Below are 20,735 nucleotides of genomic sequence, written 5' to 3'. Positions count from 1 at the left end.
TGTTCACCATAAAATAAATAATACTAAAGTCCTCCGAGGCCATTTTAACAGAGCCAGTAACTGTCTGACAAGGAAAAGGGTGGCAAAATTTTTTAAACAATAATAATGTCTACTTATTACACCATGCTCTGAGGACATCTGCCTTTGTTATACAAGTACAGATACTTTCGCTCCACACACGAGTACCCAGCTGTGACTATAATAGTGCACAGTGATGTTTACTTAGTCCATGGCTCCCAGAACACTGTATTCAGGAGAATAAAGCCCCTCGAGGCTTATGTAATCTTACCACAAGCATAAAGATATTACAAGCAAACGGAAAATGAAAAGCTTTGTTTGATGCTCCAGCTCTTCCATTGTAGGTGGTGGCTTTAATTATATTAAGGCTATGCCCAGAAATATATTTGCATATATGAAATTCTTTCACTAATTAATGTTAGCACACATTTTTGTGAGTGAATGAAAGAGCCTATCTGATAGCAGACTGATCAAAAGAATTCTTCGGAACTTAATTTACAAGATGAATTACTAGCTTGTTTTGCCTTAATTAAACTAGAGTAAACATAATAATGCTAGATAATTGATTAATCATATAAGCTTCAAATATTCCCCGTCTCTAGAATGTTTAAAGCTCATTAATCAAAATACAGAAAACATAATAATGGATTTATACCTGACCAAGAGGGTGAAGAAAATTAAGCTCATATATCATTTGCAGTCCTTGCTCCCAAAGAATTATATGAATAAATAAAAATGCTGCTAGAGTGACCTCTAGGGGTCATGGGTAAAAATTTATTTATAGGGATATCAAGACTGACTTAGCTTTGCCCTCTGCTGGTGACTTTGATGCAAAAAAAAAAAAAAAAAAAATAGTTGCATACAGATACAATAAGCACATAATCCTGTGAGCTTTATTAACAGTAATTGTGCATGTCCTGTAAAGAATCAAACAAACCACACATCAGCAATTAGTATTTATTTATTTTCCTTTTGTGCAAGAGTATTACAGAGAGTAAAAATGTGTCATTGTCTTCTTAACAGTCACAGTCAGTGGATTCAACAAGGCAAATAAAACACTCACACACACCTCTAAAACAAACTTCCTTCACATCAAAGCAAACATTTAAAACAGAGCCCACGTGGAGAGTACACTGTTTTGAGAAGAAAACTTTTGCTCATATTTCATACTACATAAAGAGAACTATGAAAACAGAGACAGGAAAAACAAGTTTAAAAGTTACATAAAAAAGCTAACATTTTGTTGTGGAATACTGTAAATAACCCAAAGCTGAGTTAGGAGACCAGTTATTCAAATACATCTCTAAAAAGCATTTTTTGTATCTATGCAACATTACTGATTAACAACTCATACACTTACATGCAAAGTATGCATAAACAAAAGCAATACCGACAGACTGATGAATTTCTGTCCTTCCCGCTTAGGGTGCTAAAAAACATGAGTCAAAACAGAGAATGAACCTTTCCGAGCAAACAAATTCTGAGACTTTTATGCATTTATGCATCAAGTCCAGTTCAGTTTGCTCATACAATGAAACTGTATCCCTCATATAAAATAGATAGAATGCTCTGACCTGCAAGCAAAATTTTTAATGACATTTTTTTCCATTGGTAAAGTCTATATAAATCCACTATTCCCAGTAAAGTGAGTTTTTCATGGTGGTCTATAGAGAAAACTGAATCAACGTTCAAAAAACACTCCAAAGTTGTACAGTGCGCATTTTTCAAATGCCATCATAAAGCTGTCCTTTAAACATGATCTAAAGGTAAGAAATAAGAGGAAAAACTCACATATTCAAACACACGTGAAACCTGCGTTTAGACTTGGCCGACATGATTCAGATGCACTGATCTCTATTCGTGGATGCGTTCAGCAGAGTGACTTAGGCCGCACTTTCGGATAAAGCTGCATGAGAGAGAACAATAAGAATGAGGACGATTGAAGACCTGCCAAACCTCACTGTCCACTGCATTCTGGTAACAGTAATATTAGGACATATATGACCCTGTATTAACCAAGGGAGTGTATGAAATACAAAGGGTTGCGACACTTGACCAGACAAACAGCAATTTATACATTGCAGTGGAAGACACCAGCAGATTTTTGTATTTTGAATTCAGTGCAGAGTATTTAGGCCACAAATTTGAACACGAGGGAAATCTGCATAGGAAATGTTTTCACTCTCATGTGGAACTCACAATCATGTGGATTCCCAATTAAATGACTCGGTCACCTGTAAAATTTTGCAGAACGCTGCTAAGTGTGTACACACCTCAACCTTTTTTACTTAAAGCCCCCCTATTTTCCAACAAAATTATTCAATGGCTAAATTGGCTCTGGTATTTCTGCCTTTTTTTATTACTAGGATCTAGGAATGCTAATATATTAAATAAAATTATTTAACCATAATTCATTTTGGGATCCAGAGGGTCCAAGATTCTGATACTGTGAGCTCTTTAAATAAAACTCAGCTATGGGGAAAGAAAAGAAGAATAAAAACAGCTAGGGAAAAAAACAAACAAATATGATTTCAGTCAATCTTGATTTTGTTTGTTTTTAGAATTTCAATTACATTATTATATGCATTTAATATGTTTATGTCATTCTTTTTTGCCAAGGAATATTGACCTCTTGACCTCTAGCCGACCATTATTTTTCTTGTAAATGAGCTCTTCTTACCCCAAAGTAGTTGTTTGGTACGAAGCCCTCTCTGCCACACAATGAAGCCCACCACCAGTCCACTCCTTCAGGCTTCTGCAGGATGGTCACCATGTCTCCTTCTTTGAAGCTCAGTTCGTCTGGACCCTGGCCAGGATATCCCCATAGAGCGTACACCACCCCACCGTTCTCTACACCTATCATTTCCTCCACACCTAAACAAAAACACATACTTAATGGTGACTAAAGGAAATTGAACTTCTACATACACCGCAGTACTCAAATTACTCATTGTTTGTGAGTCAATAAGGGTGTATACATGTCATCTCCACCCAATAGTTTATGAATAAACTGACTGGTACTGACCGTTGTTTCCAACCCATTTGAGGGTGATACTATTAATTCAGGAATGTACAGCTCAATGTGACATGCTAAATATGCACACATGTAGGTGTTCACCTGTAAAAACTTGTGTTGCGCAATGAGGTTTACCTGTGTACACAAGTAAAGTCTGTTTTAATTTTTCTCATGACATCACCCTCACCTCTCAGGAAGCTCTCACACTCCTCGAAGCCCGGGGCGAAGGGATCACACTTCTGTGCCGCTGTGGCCCCATCGCTGTCTGTTACAGCCATCACCGCTGCTCCGTTCCGCACCAGAAACTCACACATTTTCCGGTCATTACAGGATGCAGCACAATGCAAGGGTGTCCTGGCAGTGAGACGGAAGGACATACGTGAATATGTACTGTACATACACATGGAAATACATAAGAATGTATATATACACTTGTTAAATTGATCATCTCACCAGCCGTGGCTGTCTGGAGCACTAACGTTAGCCCCTATCCGCACGAGGAACTCCACCACGGGGTAGTGTCCGCCACAGATGGCATTGTGAAGGGCTGTGATGCCTTCATCATTAGCCTGGCTTGGGTCACTCATCTATACAGGGACACACAAGTGCACTCTTAAAATGACGAACTGAAGAATCACGTAACATTATGAAACATGCTACACAAGCAGGATGCATTTTGCATTTTAACTATGTGAAAATCTTATTAAAGTTTTGAAAATGTCCCTATTTTTTTTTCTATTTTATTTTGTATTTTGATTTTCAATATAAATTTGTATGTATTTTGAAAGTACTTTTATATATGCAAATATTGGCACATATTTGCCGGCGCTTTAGAGCCGCAAATACCAGGACAGTCAGGCACAAGAACAGTTTCTTCCCCCAGGCAATCTACCTCATGAACAGTTAAATGTTCCCCACTTATGCAATAAAAATGTGCAATATCCTTATATTTATTTGCTACCCCATATCCTAGTACATCCCTGGATCTTACTCAATCCTATGCCATTATCATTTATGGCACAATTGTTTATACGCTTATTTATCAGCAAAGTTTTTTATTTTTTATTTTTTTACTGTGTTGTTGTTGTTGTCTCTGTGTACTGGAAGCTTATGTCACTAAAACAAATTCCTTCTATGCGCAAGCATACTTAGCAATAAAGCTTTTTCTGATTCTGCTTTCTGATTCTGATTCTGACATATTTTCATATTTATTATCATTTTGATATTTGTGGAGTATTATTATTAGCAGTAGCATTTTAGTTTTTTAGTTTCTAGTTCTCTTAAGAAATGCCTCAGAAAATTAATAAAAAATCTGTTTTTTTTTTCCTATTTTAGTGCACACATATAGTTATTCCTTTGCGACATCAAATTTTAATTTATACTGCTAGATTTATTTGTCATTTATGTTAATAATTCTTAAATTATTTACCTTCAAATGTAAAAATTAAATAGATTAAGACTAGATCTGTCATAATATCAGAGTTTTCCTACACAATTAGCACAACTATCTCACGACCAATTCGTACGTATTATACGTGGTGGCTAATTTGTATGACCTTACTCGTATAATTTTGTACGATTTCGGGGAGGGGTAGGTTTAAGGGCGGGGTTAGGTGTGTTCACTCTTAAAAATTCCTACGAATTAGCCACCTAGTAAATTATGTACAAAATGCCGTGAGATCGGGTTTGAGAATGCACAATAATGATATTATTGTTATATCTACCAATATTTTTGGGGAAAAAATTACTATCATTCAAACCAGTTACTGGCACTTGACTATTTATAATATTAGTGTATGTGTAATATTATCACAGTATTTATTTAATTTTTTTAAAATATAATGGTTATCGTCAATAATGGTATATACTGACATACTGTTATATATACACACATACATATTCATATATATATATATATATATATATATATATATATACTGTTAGACATACACATATATACTGTGGATTTGGTTGGGTTCTGTTGCCCCGGCCTGAAAGTAACCCTACACGGTGCTGATGCATGTTGCCACCACCTCTAAGCAATCATAGCGCAAGGTACCAAAGCAGTGGGACATACCTCCTTTGCAGCCCTCTGCACAGTTTCTAACTCTCCTACTAAGGACCCATCCAACATCAGCACCAGTGGGTTAAGGTGAGCCCTACGACTGGAGGATTTATTGGCTTTCCTGCCCTTCCGTAAGATAGAGTTAGTACCCTGCAAGTGAAGAAAAGATTGAAAAGCAGATTAAAATACCCTCTTAACTGTCACTGGCATCTACTGTACTTTATCTGAGCAATGTGTAATCTGTCTGCCGCTCACCCTCTGTTCAGAAGAGACCTGTATCACTGTGATTGGTACTGGATCCATAGCTACAGCAGATCTGGAACTCTCTTCCCCATCTGGTAAGTTGCTCATTTCAGCAGCTGATTCTTCCTTGATACGGATGGTCTTCCTGCTAAACAGTTTATTGATCATTTGCTTGTAATGCTTGGACTGGGAAATTTGCAGGGTCTGAGGAATTTCGACTGAGCCGCGTTTCTTCAGAGCCCTGGGGAACTCGGCCCGGATACGCATCACCTCGTCCAGGGAAGTGTCCAACTCTGCCTGTGGGGCTACCATGGGCTGCAGACGCGTGGGGCTGAGAGGACGAGGAGGCATCTCTGTATCCTCCACTTTAACCTCTTCTTCTGGTTTCATGCCTTGGTCAGTCGAAAACACAGGGCCTTCTGTTTTGTCCTGTTTCTCAAGCTCAGCATCAACATCTCCAGCTTGGAGTACTGCTTATAAAAAACAAACCAAAAATTATTTGCAATTTGGTTGGTACAAAATACAAATATTACGTCTTCGGGGAGCTGCACAAGATGGCATTTTAAAACTAAACTTGCCTTTATCATATAATGGTCACATTATCTGATATTGTAATAGACAAGGTCTGCAGGGATTCACTCTATGATATCATTTCCTGTTTTATTTTCATCTTTTCTGCATGTTGGTTGGAACCACATGATTTTGATTTGGCAGACAGTTTAAATATTAATAAATATAAAAAATATACAAAATTAAATACATATTAAATATGCATGTCATGAATATTAAATAAATATGTAAATATTAATAATCAGTTTAAAAAGAAATAAGAATAGACATAATAATAATAATAATACAAGACTATGCCAAACTACATAATGATGTTTTATTTAAATAATTAATTTGAAGATTCCTTTATGATTTTATGTCCCCTCAAAAAAAAAAAAAATATATATATATATAAATGAATTTTATTTCAGAAATTAAAAGGTTTATTCAAGTCACTGTATGTATAAACCAGATTTTTTAATGTATTTTTGAATACATTAATAGATGCAGACCAAAAAATGTGTATACAAGTGCCTGTTGGCCCCCTCATCTCTTCTGGTAGAAGGTACCTTCTTTATAGTAGGGAGGTTGTCTTGGAGGTTGCTGAGGTTGGGGTGTCTGATTTTGCCGCAGGTACTCTTGGGGCAGGGGAGGATTTTGGTAAAAGATCCCTTGCTGGGGCTCTCCCATCAAGCCAGGGGCGTATCTGCTGGCAGCCGCAGCATAGTTGGGGTTTTGGAGACTCATGATGACAGAAAGTGGTATCGGCCCGTGCTGACGGACTACAGATCTTGCAGGTGGAATGGAAATACGGGAAATGATTGGCTGAGGGCCATAAGTTGAGCTAGTGCTCGAGGCGAGTTCAGCAGGTACTGGGATACGAGTGTTCCTCGGGAGCGAGCTGTGAGATGATGGGAGCGAACGGGGCACAGTATCCTGTGAAAGAGACAGAGAAAGAAGATATGAGAATTAGAGAACATGATGCATACTTTTTCCCTTCACCTGCAACTTAATTTCTGTCAATTAAAACTGAAGAATGAGAGTTTTTTTAATGATAGCACAAAAGAGCGTACGGAAGCTCATTTCTGCCACAGAATAAAAATAAATCTCGTAATTTTGACTTCTTCCCCCCGCTCCCACAACCCGCCCAGATTAAAAAAATAAAGTAATTGCAACTTTTTAGCTCACACTTTTTTCCCCCAACAAGATTGTGAGAAAAAAGTAACCATTTTGAGATATAAACTCAGAATTGTGAGAAGAAAAGTCAGAATTGTCAGATCACAATTACCTTTTTTATATTTTTATTCCGTGACACAAATAAGCTTCAATAGGAGAGTGCGAGACAGTAAGAAACAGGCTTGTAAGAAAATGTGACAACCTGTTTCATATAAGAATTGTCTATACTTGTTTCTAATACCTGGAACGTCATAAAACATATTTTTTTTTTATTGGTTCAAAAAGTCAGAGTGGTTAACCAGCATGCAACAAACAACTTTAAAGGAATTACGAGGAAAAAGACAACGGATTTGCCCTTGAATGTCTTTGGCTCAGATCCCTGATTTTATTTGTTCAGTTAACCCAACGATGACATTTTACTGTAATAGTGCCCTAAGCAAAATTAAGACACATTAAAGTGATAGTTCCCAAAACAATTTAAATTCTGAAAAAATGACTCACCCTCATGTTGTTCCAAGCCTGTAAAACCTTCGTTCATCTTTGGAACACAAATTAAGATATTTTTGATGAAATCCGAGAGCTTTCTGGCCCCCCAAAGACAGCAATGCAACTGAAATGTTCCCAGGCCCAGAAAGGTAGTGCGAGCACTGGTAAAACAGTCCATGTGACATCAGTGGTTTAAGCATAATGTTATGAAACTACGAGAATACTTTTTGTGTGCAAAAAAAACAAAGCAAAAAAACACAAATAACTAACATGTGGTGCTGCTGACACAGGAGCCGGCGTTCAGACATAGAACACACATACACTGCGCCTTGTTTACAAGCAGAGGAATGCACACGCATGAGTCACAGAACTGTCGTGAATGGCGGCGTAAACTGAAGAAATTGTTGAATTAAGTCGTTATTTTAGTTTTCTTTGCGCACAAAAGGTAATCTTGTAGATTGGACTACTTTAACAATCTCCTTACTACCTTTCTGGGCCTTGAATGTGGTAGTTCTGTTGCTGTCTATGCAGGGTCAGAAAGCTGGTATCTTAATTCATCAGAAATTTCTTAATTTGTGTTCCGAAGATTAACAAAGGTCTTACGAGTTTGGAATGACATGAGGGTGAGTAATTAATGACAGAATCTTCCTTTCTGGGTAAACTATCCCTTTAGCCACAGGCAATTACAAACACGCTCACGCCCAACACAAAGTCTGCATACCTTCTTAGCAGAAGGAGGTGCGTCCAGGTTTGATTCTTTCCAGTTTTTGTTGGGTACAGATGGTCTGATCCATTCATTCTCTACAACAAAAAGAGGAACTCATATAATTAAGAAAGAATTCACATTGAGAGAGGGACTACACTACTATTGCATGATGTTACCTCTTTGTAATCTTTGAAAAAGAATTCACATTGGTTAACTTTTGGTATATATTATTTTTAATATTAACACTGTAAATTTTAGAACACTGAAGTCGTATAAATTATTTAGAAGCAATACTAAGTGACTGGAATAGATTTGAGAAAATGTATCATGTTTTATCTTTATTTACATTTTCTTTGCATTATCTATATCAATTTATTTTTTTATTTTTTTTTACCTTTTACTTTTTCAGTATTTACTTACCATCTATGTAAGTATGTAGCATTTATGTATATTATGTTATCCGCTGGAGGCCACTTGTGAACACGTGTACATCAGTTAGCGGAAGCTGGAGATTTATAAAAGTTGACGGTTTATCAAGTTGTAAATATGGATATTTTTCTTATACAAATGCATCGCTTTGCATTTATTCACCTCCTTGAACTGAGTGGAGTAATTTTTTATCATGGATGGACGCACTTTATTTTGCTTTAAAATCTGGACCACTGCCATTGGAAAGCTTGGAAGAGCCAGGAATTTTTTTAATATAACTCTGATTGTATGTAGGAAGTAGGAAGTCACATACACCTAGGATGGCTTGAGTGTGAGTAAATTATGGGGTAATTTTCATTTTTGGGTAAACAATCCCTTTAAGAATTCTGTCATATAGCAGCCAAAGTGAAGTCTGATACACTAAAGTTCAGTTTAATAAAATTGTTTGTTTTATCATTTTCATTATTCCGATATCAATACAAAGTAGGCACTCAATTTGAATGAAAATACTTGAATGTACAGAACCGGGCCTTTTAATAATTTATTTTAAATGTTGCACAATGTATCCTCCATGTTTAGTAATGAGTGATGCAATGTTATGCAATCAAAAGTGAGTTTAAAACTTTTTTTTTTAAATGATGCTGTCAAAAAAGCATGAGAATTTTGCAACTTACTTTCATAGGTGTGGTGAGGCTTTCTTTCGTATGCATCCAGGTCGGTCTCGTTCCACTTGGAGGGGTTCTTCTGCATCTGCATTCCTTCATCTGAAAGAAGATTGAAGATGTGTTGAGGAAACAAATGATCAACAAAAAAACTGGGAGGCTCTTGATAGTTTTAATAAAGAAATAAGCAGAATCTCATTACAGAAAATCTTTACTACCAACCAAAGACCTTTGGATCCAACTGTATACTATTAAATATAAAGCTTCCAAGAAACTTTTTTTTTTTTTTTTTTGCAGCAAATGCCATAGAAGAACCATTTAAGATTCCCCAAATAACTTTTCATTAAACAGTTCATAATTTTTTTATTTTTTATTCTAAATGTGAATAACATTTTAATAATCTAAAGAACCTTTTTCAACTTCAAAAAATGTTTTGTGCAATGGAAAGGTTCCCAGTTACCCAAGGGTCTGAATGGCTGGAAGTTGCGTGGTAGTGTACTAGCTGCTGGTTGACTCAAAGGCTGAGGAGAAGGTGCTCGATCCAACCTTGGAGACCTGGGACCCGAAGACACGGGGATAGGTGTGGGCAGCAGCAAGCTGCGAGATGTTTTGTTTTCAAAAGAAGGGCTGGAGAGTTCCCCATAGCCCAATGATCCTCTGGTGCTTCGATCTTGAGGCCTCAGCGGCATCTGCACCACTCGTCTCTTTGTATTTGGAGACCCAGGGGGAGTCTTTTGGTCGAAGGTATATCGTGAATCCGAGTCTTTACGGTTTGTAAAAGAGGAATGCTGCTGGATTAGAGGACTAGGAGATGAAGGCATAAATTTCATACTGTCTTGTTGAGGTGAAGGAGATGAAGATCGAAATGTGACAGCAGGAGCAAAGTCAGGGTTGGATTCTTTCCTGCTGATGGTGGGCTCTGAGCTTAGGCTACTTGTGGAGCTCTGGGAAAAGGAGAAGCTTGTACTGATGCTTTCTTTTCCATTCTTGTTTGCACTCTTCAAACTGTCTTTGCCATTGCTGCTGCTGCTGCTGCTGCTGCTCTGGGGTTTGGGACCAAAACTCTACAATAAAAAGAACAAGGAAAACAAAATACACTAAAACAATATATTTGCACCATCTAAAACTGTGCAATGTAGATGGAAACTCTTAATTGATTTACATTATTTAAAGATAATAATTAATGACAAATTATGATTTGATTGCAGTTTTAAAAAAAATACATATATTTTAGAACCCTGTAATTTTTTTGTATTATGTTTTGTAGTTCATTTAAACAGTCCTGTTGTGTGAAATAAAATATAGATTTTTACAAGTAAAATAGTCTCCCAGTTAACATGAAGTCATACAATTGCATGAATTATGATTAAAAGAAGTGTTCATGTTGCTTTGAGATGCTATTATTATTGCTGCTTGAAATACCGACTACTGAAATACAGTTCTGAGACTATCAGCCTGTGGTTCTAGGCTTTTATAGATCTCATAATTGTCAATACTAATATGGCTCAGTCTTGTGTTCTGTACCTCTGAAGTAGTAGTTTGCACGACAGGAGTGGCTTCTGACATGAGAGAGCTGAATTCCCGTGACAGCTCATCTGCTGTGGCCAAAGACGCGTTCAGGTCGTCGTTGATGGACTGAACTACAATGTACACAAACACTGAGTAAACACCCAACAGGATTTAACAAGCCACTCCAGTCCAGAACTATGTAGCACATTATATGCCATTTTGAAGACACTCACGGAAATATTAGCATGCTTTGACATGTTATAACTGCTGCATCTTGTCCTACTCTACATTGCCTAGTATGTACAAAGGAAACAAACATTGCTAGTGTACTGAAATACTTACAAAGGAAGTTGCTGCCAAAGCTGCCCTGGGAATTCATGGTGTTTGCGTTTCCGTTTGTGTGACCTCCAGTTCATTCAACACACAGCCTGAATGAAAAGGGGGTAAATCAGATTCAATCAGCATATCTGATTCAAACATTTCTTAACATTCAAACATTTCTGGTGAACATTTTTGAAGCATTCCAACACCTCCAGTTCAAAATCTGCCTACATTCCATTTAACACAGAGAAACGCCCTTTGTGATTTATGAAGAAGTCTGCTGTCCATGTCAGACCTCTGTTGCAGCAACCCCTTCTTTATACTAGTATAATTAATGGCTTGCTGAAGGCCGTTGAATGAAGAGGTATGACCCCCAGGCAAAAAACATTAGAGCCAACTTTCACATGCTGATTAAGCCCTAACACTTGGGAAAATATAGATATGTGGGCTATGTATGGAGACAGATGAGTCTCAAATATAATTCACGCAAAAAACACGATTCCAACATGCGTAAACAATTTCACATGCATGAAACCTAATTCACCTACACACAAAAAAAATTCACGTGCATGAAAAAAATATATATATTTACAAAAAGCAATTCACATGCGCAAAATAAAATTATATATTCATAAAATACATTTCACAAATGCAAAACACAATTCGTAGATATACAACTGTGCACAAAAACCTTTGAATGTTTAAAATGTACGAGTGTCTGAATGTACAAATCGTAATTTACTACGATTTCACTCGGATTTGTGTGTGTGTGTTTTTGAGGCTTTCCTGGCAGAGCTCTCTTCCCACGTGGGTCTGTCGTACTCTTTAGCCAATCAGATGCGAGTTTACCATTCAACCAATCATATCATAAGCCACCGAGAGTGCATTCAGAAGCTCCCAGGCAATCGGGGAGACGTCAAGAGAGAAGCCCATAGAAGCCCTGGCGTTACATTTTAAAATACTATACAAAATAATTAATCAGAATACTCACTCCTGCTCACTCACGCCAAAGAACTCCCCGCTCTAGCTCGCCGTCTCTGCAAGATTAACGATGGCAGTTTGCACGCACAGCTACTAGAAGATTTAAATATGTCAGACAGGTTGCTGACGTCATCAAGCTTAGTTTGAGTCTGCGCGTCAGAAACGCGTCACTTGTCTCAATTGAGTTCCAATTGGGTCGCTGTGTCCATTTCTTTTACTGTCTATGGGATTACTGATGTAAAGGCTTAATTTCCGTTCTAATTAATCCATATTGCGCAAAAGGTGCGCAGAATCGTGCTCCTTGAATGCACTCTCAGTGGCTTATGATATGATTGGTTGAATGGTAAGCTCGCATCTGATTGGCTAAAGAGTACGACAGACCCACGTGGGAAGAGAGCTCTGCCAGGAAAGTCTCAAAAACACACACACACACAAATCCGAGTGGATTCGTAGTAAATGACGATTTGTACATTCAGACACTCGTACATTTTAAACATTCAAAGGTTTTTTGTGCACAGTTGTATATCTACAAATTGTGTTTTGCATTTGTGAAATGTATTTTATGAATATATATTTTTGTTTTGCGCATGTGAATTGCTTTTTGTGAATATATATTTTTTTTAACGCACGTGAATTTTTTTTTGTGTGTACGTGAATTAGGTTTCATGCATGTGTGTTTGTATTGTCTTGTGTTGTTTGTGTTTTTTTTTTTTTGTTTTATTTGTATTTGTTATTTGTCTGTATAGATATGTATTTAGTTAGAGCGATACATAGTCATGCATATATATGAATCACATAAGACATGTTTTGTTAAACTTTCACCCTCTGAAAAAACAACAGATGTTCATTAGTAATGCATCTGCTCTTTGTACAGTTTTTGATGGGCCAATCAGTTCTTTGTCTTAATACAATCAGTTTCGACTCACCAGCTGGCAGAAGAACTTGTCCCACACACTTGTCAAAAGCTGCTGTAGTTACAGAGAATTTAGGTGTGAAAACATCACTCATCTTAAGTTAAATCCTGCTACGGCATGCCACTGTTGCCCTTTGTAATAATAATGATTTATCAGAAACATTAAGCTTATATTTGGTGAACGCTGAGTGGGGTTATATTACTGTAGCTACTATGGAAAACTGATTTCCTGGCAGTTATTTATTTCCAGAAGATTCTTTGATTCTTTCTTTAATTTGACACTTTCACAGCGTAATAAACTGTGTACATGCGCTTTTTGTAATTTTTATTCAAACAGTAAAGGACTCAAGCATAGAAGGGCACTGACTTAAGCCACTCTTGTTTGTTTTGTCAAGATCAATAGAGTCTACTAACTCTCACTGGCTCATTGATTCACATTAGACACTAACAGCATGGCCCAGATTACCACAACAGACACACTTCAAAAACCCCTCCCCTTTCTAAAGGTGAACAGATTCCTGAATTGAAAAAAAGTGAAATCTCTTTTAATAAGTCTCTTTAAATGTATATAAAAAAATGCAGTTTACCCATTCAATGACTTGATTACAACTCTTATATGATGAGCATGTTTTTAAATACATTTTCATGAATTCCAAACCTGCTACATGCTATCTGAATTTATGCCCTAGATTGTTTGTGCCAGTTATCAAATGCCAGGGTGATACAATTCTCCTGATATTGTAACGAAGAATGAAGCCTTATTAAAAGAATGAAAGCTTTAAGTTGTGTGGCATAATTTTTTATGACTCTCTTTAAAATAAATAGTTTTTAACAGACCATGCGAAAGCACAAAAATGTTCTAGATTATAAAAAAAAATATCATGAATCCTACATCCAATAATTATTTAGAGGATGTAAATAATGCAATAATCTAAAGAGACAGAAATTAGTTAACTACAATTCACTAGAATTCAAAAGTTGGGGGTCAGCAGAATTTAAAAAAAAAAACAGTAAAATTGTGAAATTATTACAATTTAAAATTAGACAATTTTAATGCATTTTACATCGTGATTTATTCCAGTGATGGCAAAGCTTATTTTCCGACTCCAGTCTTTAGTGTCACATGATCCTTCAGAAATCATTCACATTTCCTATTTTTATCAATGTGAAAACAGCTGCTCAGCTTAATATTTCTATTTGTCAAAGGATTCTTTCATGAATAGAAAGTTAAAAGAACAGTATTTATTTGACTATTCATTTGTAACACTGTAAAAGTCTTTGCTGTCACTTTTGATCAATTGAACACACCCTTACTGAATAAAAGTATTAATTCAAGTAATTTAATGTTTAAAAAGTAATAATAATAATAATAATAATAATAACAACTTTTGAACACTACTGTATATAGTATGCAATTACTGTCTGTTCATTGAGTCACTTTAAAAAAATAAATAAATAAATAAATAAATAAAATAAAAAAAATAAAACTGAATTCCACACTCTAAAGTAAGTGAATGATAGGCCTTTAATGCTTCTTTTTAAAAAGCATGCAGTATGTGACATCTATTACATTAGGCGTTGTTTCACTTCTGAACATGTTGTTGTTCTGAACACGCAGTAAAATATCTGGAACATTTGCAAGAACAACACCAGCCAGCGGCATACGTCTAGTCATCCTTTTCCAAAATGCACAATAGTCTTCACCCTGGGGTACCTGGGTATTTGTTCTATCTGTCCTCTCACATACTCTCTTTTAACATCTCCACCTCTCATTCACTGCTCTGCAGTCATTTGCGGACTGAGAGTTTTAGGCTTTGCATGACTGATAATTTAGCACTTTTGTTGCAGTGCCTGATACAGTGAGGCTGGAATGTAGAGTTAAGAGTGCAGGGGTTAACCCTCATCCTGCACTGATAAGACCTAGCCCATTCTGAGCCTGGGGTGAAAACCATAAAGACTAAAAGATTAAGTCAGCAGCGCTTTACTGAAAGATTAAAGTGTGGCGACAGAAACCATTTGCTCATGTTCTCTTTTTCTCAACCCAATTTCTCGCTCAGTTGTTAAGCTTGTCCTCTGCCCTGATCTGCATTGTATACATTTTTTAATATTCATTTATTTGCATCTTATTTTCACCATTGATTAATCCAAGTTTCTGTCCTATAAACATTTTATATATTATTTATGATTTATATAGGGCTGCAAAAACTAATCTATAATAATTGATAATAATAAAAATAAAAATAATTATGAATGAATTGCATTTGTGTGCAGCAAGGAATTCATCCTTGCATGTGTGAACGTGTTCTCCTTGTACCAGTTAACTCCTTGTTACCAGTTAAGCTGCCAGCGAATTTAGTGATTTTCATTAAAATTTGATGGCCTACAGTATATTTTGCTGTATGTATATTTGAATATGCAATACACCAAAAATAAAAATCAAAGCCTCTACTTTAAAAAAAAAAAAAAAAAAAAAAAAATCTGTTTTATTCTAGCTTAACGCATTCTTTTTTTAATCAACACTTGAATATAGGTAGGTTTCATAAAAATGTATAATTTTGAGCAAAAAGGTGAGAAAATCACATTTTAATCAAAAACTACATCTGGTAAATATCCAGTAAATCACTTCCATCAACACCTCCAAAGCTTGCACAGACATATACCACTTCCTGGATCATTATTTTACTCCATAACATTATGCAGTTTTCATTTATATGCTGTCTATGGCTGATGATCGCATTATTTATCATATGCATATGTTTACATAAGAGATCGCTAGTTTTTCCGTCCTGTTTATGTGTGTTTTTGTTCGGGAGATTTTGTACTTGTTCAGAAGATGTGTAATAGCGCCCCCGAGTGTATAACAGTGAAAACACGAAAAGCCGTAAAAACTCGTTAATGGCGGGGAAGCGTTGTCTTCTAAAAGACGAGATAACTCGACAATGACGGGGAAAGAGTAACATTTAGCTTGTGCTTTTGTTTATTATCATTTTCAGTGATTTTAACTTCTGCTTTAAGCAATCAGGGTTTTTTTTTAGAATGTAATATTTATATTTGATCACTTTTTGCACATTTAATGTTTATCATAGCCTACATCAGTACATTTAATATATATTTTTTTAAAACCTTCTAAGTGCACATTGTTTGAAGGACACTGGGCAGGATGTGAAGTAACATTTTCTATTTATAACTTTGCTAAATTATAATAATTTATTTTTATTTAATGCACTATAATTGTTTTTTTTTAATCATTTTGTCATCCAATTAAGCAAAACAATAACAGAATAATTAGATTGTCAAAATAATTATGAGTAGACAAGCTTAATTTGTAAAGTGTTTAGGCAGACAAGCTTCATCTTGTAGGGGAATCATTACAAAATGATCAATCGCTATCTTCAGACGTGACAACAAATGTTACATTCTCATGGGAATTTCATTCATCAGTATGTAACAATGCAATAACTACTGTGAGACTGACATCAAGACATAAATACTGCCCAACCCAAGCTGCATTTAGATCACTACAGTTCCCCAGATGCTCAATTAAAGAGACAGTACACCCAAAAATGGAAATTCAGTCATCATTTACTCATACTCAAGTCATTTTTACTTAATTTCTTCTTCTGTGAAAAACAAAATGTTTTGAAAGATCAGATCGCTTTTATTTGTCCATACATAATAGTTGAGTGAACTATTCCTTTAAGTCATAAAACTAATTATAAGTGAACATTCATGACAAATCTCAGACATTACACAACCTCATGGCATTGAAACCAACCATTGTGGAGATGTGTTTAATTGCCCAGCTGATAAGAATTAATAAAAGCATGAATTCAAACTGTCTGTAACAGGTTTGAAATTCATGTAGGGTCTTGCCAAAAAGGTGTAATAATTTAAAACCAGCTAAGACAGAGTAGGCGTTTCCTCAGATGTAGAACAAAAATCTATTAAACAAATATACAAATCTTGAACACTGGCCAGTACAAAAGCTCAGAACATTGCTCTCACAGTTAAAAAGTGACGTGACATACAGCCAAGTATGGTGACCCATACTCAGAATTTGTGCTCTGCATTTAACCCATCCGAAGTGCACACACACAGCAGTGAACACACACACACACACACACACACACACACTGTGGGCAGCCATTTATGCTGCGGTGCCCGGGGAGTAGTTGGGGGTTCAGTGCCTTGCTCAAGGGTACCTCAGTCGTGGTATTGCCGGCCCGAGACTCAAACCCACAACCTTAGGGTTAGGAGACAAACTCTCTAACCACTAGGCCACGACTTCCCCCAGGATCAGAGGATCAGCACTGATTACAAGGATCTTTGTAGATGACAATAAGTATTAGCAGAACTAGCAGGATTTCAGTTTTATTTCAAAACCTTGAGAAGGCTGCTTCTGAGGGGGAGTGGACCCTCAAGAGAAGTTCATTCTGTGCTCAACAACCTTTATCATGACACGGACCACTGAGTGGATACAAAACACTCCCCCCACTATCACATTTGATGCCCTCCTAAAACTGTGAGCAGAGTGTTCCTGTGACAAATCTTAAAGCGATAGTTTACCCAAAGATGACAGTTCTGTCATCATTCTGTGGAACACTAAAGAAGATATTCTGAATTTTTATTATTATTATTATTTATTTATTTTTAAGTGTTTTAACTGAATCATTGATAGTTGCTGAATGTTCTTCAAAACATTCCACAGAAGAAAGTCAGTCAGGTTTGGAACAAAATGAAGGTGAGTAAATGATCAAATTAGTGATGCGAAATAAAACTCCCAATACCTACAAATCTACACAAAAACAGATGCAAAATCACACAGATCAGCAACTGCCAAGCCTTTTGCATCTCCTGACACTGCTGAAATGCTGAATTATCAACTCAGAAATCGAGACATTTTATCAGAGGTGGTGTAACATTTTGCTTTGACAAGACTGGGGAGCGACTGGGTGTCAGGTCACACTCTCTGACCTGATACTAGTTAGTAACTTCTGTTTAAGGGAGTTTGTTTGTTTGTTTTGCAGCCCTGTGGCACCCTTAAGAGTCTCAAGTAACATTTGCCTCTGGAATCTCTCAAGTCTTTGAAATGACAAGCTTTACATTCCTTGTGAATCACACAAGATATCCAAGACACAAGAAATCCACCCCTGACTGCATCCAATCTTTAAAACCTAAACTGCAGTGCACACAATGATTGGCTTGCATGCATCTGAACCAACATGCAAATTTTCAGTGTTTACAAAGTCCCAGAAAAGCTATGAGGTAGCCAGAAAACTGAACAAGTTGTAGCACGACAAACAAGATATGCAGTTCAGCTGGTTCCGACAACATTTAGTCAAATCAGGTCTGTATGCTGGACCCATCCCCAACCCTGCTCAAAAATGACACTAAGGTGCTTATTACTGACCTGCTTCAGAAAAATACCATATGATAATCAGTTAACATGTTTAACCCTGTGAAACCTGACATATGAAATAGCCTAATAGTCAGAAAAATCGAACTATTTATTGAGCCTTATATAAAATGAAAATACATTAAAAAAAATGTATTAAGTAACTAGGGTTGCCACCTTCAGAGAGGCAAAATAAGGGACACCCATTCACGACTAACACCCCCCCCCCCCCCAAAAAAAAAATCATGCTCAAGCATTCTTATTCTTGAAACTTCCAACGGAACATATTAATATTGTTATTTTAAATTTGGTTATTTATACTTATTAATTATTATTAGTCTTTTTTTGACAGCTCTGCAGCTGCTACCTGGATGGGATAATTTTTTTATTTTTATTATTCATTTGCTCAAATTAGGGCTACATTTATTCGTCCCATTTTTATCTAAATACTAAATAGTAATTTGTAAAAAATTTATATGACATTTTGTATATATTTATGATTAATATAAATGATAAATTAATAAATAGGGTCTAACATTAATTAGAATCTAATAATTTATCTGTCTAATAATGTCTAAAAATATAATAATTATGTCTACCATGCTCTGATAATGTATGGAATATTTATATTAACAGACTATCCCAATTTTAATAAAACAATAGGCCTATACCTTGAAGCACAGATGTGTCTGTCACTTTAAATGTATGGTTCACCCAAAAATCAAAATTATATAAATCATAATTTACCCAGGCTGTTCTAAACCCTGCTTAAAGTTCTTTCTTCTGTTGAACACAAAAGAAGATACTTTGAAGAATGTGGGTAACAAAACAGCTTCTGGTCCTCAGTAACTTCAAGAAAGAAAAAAAAATAAAAAAAAAAAAAAATACTAACAGAGTCCTTGGGGACCAGAAACTCTTTGGTTACCCACATTCTTCAAAGTAGCTTCTTTTATGTTCAACAGAAGAAAAAAATTATTAAGGTTGGAACAACTGTAAACGATGACAAAATTTTCATTTTTGGGTGAACTATCCCTTTAAGTCAGACAGTCCAACTTGAGCAACTGAAATGCTTCTCTGCAAACTGCACGTTCATCATTAGTTACAGGATAGACACACTGATAACTTTCCTATTCACCCCTACGTCTGGAGAGTCTTGTGTTCAAAGGGCGGATGTGAGTGAGCTCTAGATGTTTTAAACCGTGCTGGTTTAGCGCATGAAAGGGCTTTAACTGCGCGCGTTCTGGAGACTCCGTCTCCATGAAAACAAGATGCCAAAATGGAATCACGCGCAAATGTGCTTCTCTAATACCTCGTATGAAATTTATTTAATTATAACTGCTATTAGTATTATAAACAGTGCAATATACTTTTTTGTATATTCAACTATATGTTGGCATTTGTAAAATACGGGGACAAATCGCGTCCCGTATTGATTTGATACGGGACACATCATTTTACCTTTAAATACGGGACGATTCCGTATTTTAAGGGACGGGTGGCAACCCTATAAGTAACACTGCTAAAAACGTTTGTTTCATTTTGACAGGCCTTATTCAGGACGCTTTGTGTATGAATATTCTGAACAACACAACAAACTACATACTACAGTATTACTAAATAAATAAAAGCTCGAATAAGCGTTTTTGTGATTCAAAGACATCATTCAGGTTGAATAATGAATAATACATTGTTCAGTGGACAGTTCAATGAGCACCGACTTCAAAAGCTCCTGCGTCTTTTAACAAGACTTCTGATTTCCATTAAAGCGCCTCTGACTCCTCCTCGTACACCTCCGTACACAAAGGCGCTTTATTAGGAATAATAATAATAAAAAACTTTCGACATAGAAGACGTTTTTTTATATATAATACTTTAAAAAAGGTTTCTAAAAAGGCCTGGCATAACGGACACGACCGAGTCCGCTGTCTCCTTCTCAAGGCCGCCTCAGTCAAAAGCACAATAACACAAATCGTTTTCTGTAAGTTACCTTGAATAGCTGAAATAGTTGTGAGATTGTCGTGCCGTAAAGTTATAGAACTTAGTCCCGCTGAGTGTTACATGACTAGCTGGAAAACATTTCAACGGTGTTTAACTCTTGCCTCTGAAGTTAGATATTCAGTCCAGCCCACTGCTTCTGAAACCCGACCCAGGTGTTTCAGACGCACAGCTGGCGCAGGTAAACAATGCGCTGTAATGGGCGCTGAAAGATTCATTTAATTTGTCTCTTTTTGTGTTTTTATGTATTTATTTTAGAGCTCTTTAGAAT

At 36.2% G+C, this 20,735-nt stretch overlaps 1 protein-coding gene across 2 annotated transcripts; it reads right to left on the bottom strand.

Annotated features, from left to right (window-relative positions):
* Positions 1-961: 961 nt before the first annotated feature.
* On the bottom strand, positions 962-20,609 carry LOC109110631 (relA-associated inhibitor-like). Of its 2 annotated transcripts, none has more exons than XM_042775108.1 (13): positions 20,457-20,609; positions 11,202-11,287; positions 10,875-10,990; positions 9,811-10,414; positions 9,363-9,452; positions 8,275-8,354; positions 6,461-6,827; positions 5,355-5,815; positions 5,112-5,249; positions 3,488-3,621; positions 3,222-3,388; positions 2,699-2,892; positions 962-1,924 (listed from the first exon to the last, which is right to left on the bottom strand). In XM_042775108.1, the coding sequence occupies exons 2-13, from the start codon at positions 11,236-11,238 to the stop codon at positions 1,889-1,891; spliced, it is 2,424 nt and encodes an 807-aa protein (XP_042631042.1). In that variant the 5' UTR covers positions 11,239-11,287; positions 20,457-20,609; the 3' UTR covers positions 962-1,888. The 2 variants fall into 2 exon arrangements, with proteins under 2 accessions (XP_042631042.1, XP_042631043.1); XM_042775109.1 differs by having other exon boundaries at positions 5,355-5,812.
* Positions 20,610-20,735: the final 126 nt, after the last annotated feature.

The sequence above is a fragment of the Cyprinus carpio genome, chromosome A18, assembly GCF_018340385.1.
Source record: "Cyprinus carpio isolate SPL01 chromosome A18, ASM1834038v1, whole genome shotgun sequence".
Classification (NCBI taxonomy): domain Eukaryota; kingdom Metazoa; phylum Chordata; class Actinopteri; order Cypriniformes; family Cyprinidae; genus Cyprinus; species Cyprinus carpio.
This window is presented reverse-complemented; position numbering and strand designations above follow the sequence as displayed.